The sequence below is a fragment of the Aedes albopictus genome, chromosome 3 (genome assembly GCF_035046485.1).
Source record: "Aedes albopictus strain Foshan chromosome 3, AalbF5, whole genome shotgun sequence".
NCBI classification, from domain to species: Eukaryota; Metazoa; Arthropoda; class Insecta; order Diptera; family Culicidae; genus Aedes; species Aedes albopictus.
In genome coordinates, this window is record NC_085138.1 from 123104694 (window position 1) to 123108323 (window position 3630).

At 36.8% G+C, this 3630-nt stretch overlaps 1 protein-coding gene across 1 annotated transcript; it reads left to right on the plus strand.

Moving 5' to 3' along the window:
- The first annotated feature begins 2588 nt into the window (after positions 1 to 2588).
- Positions 2589 to 3630, plus strand: LOC109621419 (lazarillo protein-like). Its single transcript, XM_020075436.3, has 3 exons — positions 2589 to 2802; positions 2979 to 3303; positions 3381 to 3630. The coding sequence occupies exons 1-3, from the start codon at positions 2683 to 2685 to the stop codon at positions 3581 to 3583; spliced, it is 648 nt and encodes a 215-aa protein (XP_019930995.3). The 5' UTR covers positions 2589 to 2682; the 3' UTR covers positions 3584 to 3630.

A 3630-nucleotide genomic window follows, 5' to 3' on the forward strand; every position in this document is an offset into this window, starting at 1 on the left:
GATGTTGGATTCTTAAAGATGGCGGCCTAGCACCCTGGTGCTTTTACTCATCGACATATTATCCCGTACGGAAAATTAACAACATGACTGAAAGCATCGCATGACAGTGCCATCTGTTGGCAAATTTTTGTGGCTGCGAATTACTTATCAACTGCGAACGCTTAAGTAATTTTGATTGCAAAAGTTTTACGTGACCATTACTTGTACATTACCTTTTACACAGTACTAGCCATTAAGATGAACTCTCGGATGACTTGAAAAAAAAAAATGGCAGTTGAAACAAATCCGAAAAACATCCAGAAGAACTTCTCGAACAATATTTTAAAGACCTTCAAAAGAATTCCAGCACAGATTAAAATATTGAGATTTACATGTCATGTAAACTTCAGTTTAGTCATGTAAACTTAGTATTATGATGGTTTACATGATATATAATGTACATTTGTGTGCTGAATTACATGACATATAATGGAAGTTTACATGATATTTCATGACTTTTACATGGCATGCCATGTAAACTTTTGTGATATCCCACGCTCCAATTATGTGCATCATATGTCACCGAATTTTACATTCTTTTTTCGATCTGTGTGGGTGAACTTCTTGAAGAATTTTCTAATCAACTTTTAAAATATCTGGAGAAATACTTGAATGTACTGGTATTTTAAGATAAACTTTTCGGACATTTGCCAGATAAACATATAATTGAATTCCTGCCTGCCGTTCTACGTATAATTGTCCCATATTATATGGGATTCCCATATAACATGGGGAAATTGAGCGTAGAACGGTAGTGCAGGAATATCTAAAATATTTTTCTGAGGAAATCTTGGAAAAATTTCTGAGGAACATCTGAAAAGAACAATCAAAGGAACATGAGGAACAACTCACGACAGAAAAATCGGGTAAAATCATTAGTAAAATGTGAATTAAAAGAATCCCCGAAGAATCTTCTAGAAAAATTGCCATAAAAACTGCTTAAAGTATTTCAGTAGGAGTTTTAGTGCTTTTAAAGCCCTATTCCTTAGGTACACGTCAAGGTTCTTTTAAATTCTCAATTTGCTTTACTTCTATCTCCAGCAATAGTAATCGACCTCACCATCTTGCTTCCGATGACATCCAGTATAGCGATAGCTTCCGCAATCTTATGTGTAGGCGATGAAGGCGTTAATTGTAGGGAATCGCGCCACTTGGGCGGTGGCTTCTATTTTCGTCTGTTTTCCGCTATAACTCAGTCAAATTTGAACCAATTGACACAATTGTTGGAATGCGGTGAGATAGGTATAGTATATACCCGTGTACAATATTTCAAGTCAATTGGTTCAAAATTGACTGGGTTATAGTGGGAAACAGACGAATATAGAAGCCACCGCCCAAGTGGCGCGAATCCCTAGGATTATTCGATAATTTGGTTATTTTTTAAGATTTGGTTGCTGTATATCTCATCACGGAAAAGGCCGTCGCTATTGCAGTATTGAAGAAGTGAATACGAACACAATAATTGTGTCACAGTTTCCAAAACAGAGCCTTATTTATTACAACTAATTAGCGTATGCCGTAGCACGCATGTACGGCAAGTTTCTGAGCACTTCCAAATAAATACCTAAAACGACGATCGATGGTGGGATTATAGTGGCACGAACGTACGATACAGTATTCAGCACCTTCAACAGCACCAATGCAATGTGTTGACTCCAACGGTAAGTTATGAATGTGTAGGGAGACTAATATGAATCGCGAGTAACTTTACAACAATTTCTCAGAATAGGCAATGGAAATGGATCTAATATACAACTTTTTTATAAAACATGCAAAAACTTCCATCTTTAATCTTCTACCGACTTTTTGAACCCTTTAAGCACATTATCCTCTGAGAATAAAACAGTATAAACATCTCATATAACGATCAAACAAAAAAAGGGGTACTCCCTTTCAAACATCTCAAGACTTATTTTGCAATTTATTCAGTTCAGTTTCATTCAGTCTGTTATTTCAGTTTAAACCTACAATTTAAACATAAAAACTGAGTAATACGATTATTGCTTAGACGATTCTTCGGTCACTTTTCTTTGATCACTGTTCGCCAAAAAGACCCTTAAAGGTAAAAATTTTGCTCAAAAAAAAATGAATACGGTGTGTTTGTTATCAAAGTATTGATAAAGCATTATTGAGGTATGCTACTCCAAAATCATTTCAACCAATTGGCTTATGACCAGCAAGATAACGATGTCGGTAATGTTCCAATAAAATTTCAAGAAAGTTGCAACTTACAAAAGTTGTAGCTGAACATCAAACACTATTTGGTTTTCACTACTTGCTAGTATTTTCATTTCCTGTCCCAAATAGTGGCATGCCCCAAAAATCACTTTCCACGAATTATTCAGGCTTAGTGCGCTATCAGGCTGATCGTAAAATGATGTTCTCCCACTTTTTTGACAATCACTGCATTGTTGAACATAGAACATGAAGACATAAGATTTTTTGTTTGTCTTTTGTAGTACTCGAATAAGGTTGATAAGAAATATATGACTCATTCAGATAACTTCGACTGCCAGCACAGAGGTGTCATCATGTCCCAATTGTAGAACGATACCAGTCGTTGATTGCAGTCGATAAGGAACGGAACTGTTTGATTCTCGTCTTTATTTTTTTTTTTTGGTTTTTTGAAAAGTGGAAATCAATATGCGTACGGTGGTATTTTTCAGTGTGGCTTGTTCTGTGTTTCTGAGTAAAATAGATGGCCTAGATGTGCAAGGACCATGCCGTAATCTAGCAGTGGAAAATCAATTTAAAGTGGATCAGGTATGTTAGATCAGCTAAATAAGTAGTTTTACATTGGAGTCTAATGCAATTGCCAAATGAAACTGATTCAGAATCATAAATGAATCATTTTGTATTTAAAATTACAATACCTAACATTAGCAATGAATTTAGGATGATAATTTCTCATATCAACACATGTATTAACCTCATTTCAGTACATGGGAACCTGGTACGAGGTAAAACGCTATGAAAATGAAAACCAACCGAGCGGAGATTGTGTGACCGCACAGTACACCCTCAATTCAACCTCCATGGAAGTAGCCGTTGAAAACACCATGAAGCTTCTACCGAACCAATCGCCATTGGTAGCATATGGTCAAGCAGTTCTCGCCAGCGCCACCAGTACCGAAGCCAAACTGTTGGTACGGTTCAACAGCACCCCGGAGAGCACACCTAGTTCCAACTACTGGGTGCTAAAGACTGACTATCAGCAGTATGCCATCGTGTGGTCCTGCCATGCCAATGGGGAAAATTCAACCGGTATGTAAATGTCACAGTAGTTTTGTATGAAGAGGAACATTGAACTAATTGATTGGATTTCATGTTTTTTTTTTCAGAATCTGCCTGGGTTCTATCGCGGAATCCTGTGATGAATGCGGAGTCCAAAACCATCGTGGAGAGCCTCATCAACCAATACCTGAAGCAGGAGTCTTTCCGTGACACCAAACAGGGTGACGAGTTTTGCAGTAGTGCAACGATGGTCAAAATTTCAAATATATTGTTGCTTGTTTATGTGCTATTATCCCTTGCAAAGTTTTAGTTTGTTGTATAATTAGGAGTGTGATTAAAACCATATTTCATAAAAAA

Bases quoted from the DNA above. Each gene is read 5' to 3' on its own strand.
- LOC109621419 (XM_020075436.3), top strand. From the start codon at position 2,683: ATGCGTACGGTGGTATTTTTCAGTGTGGCTTGTTCTGTGTTTCTGAGT. The intron at 2,803-2,978 runs GTATGTTAGATC...ACCTCATTTCAG, and splicing joins ATCAATTTAAAGTGGATCAG to TACATGGGAACCTGGTACGA. The intron at 3,304-3,380 runs GTATGTAAATGT...TTTTTTTTTCAG, and splicing joins CAATGGGGAAAATTCAACCG to AATCTGCCTGGGTTCTATCG.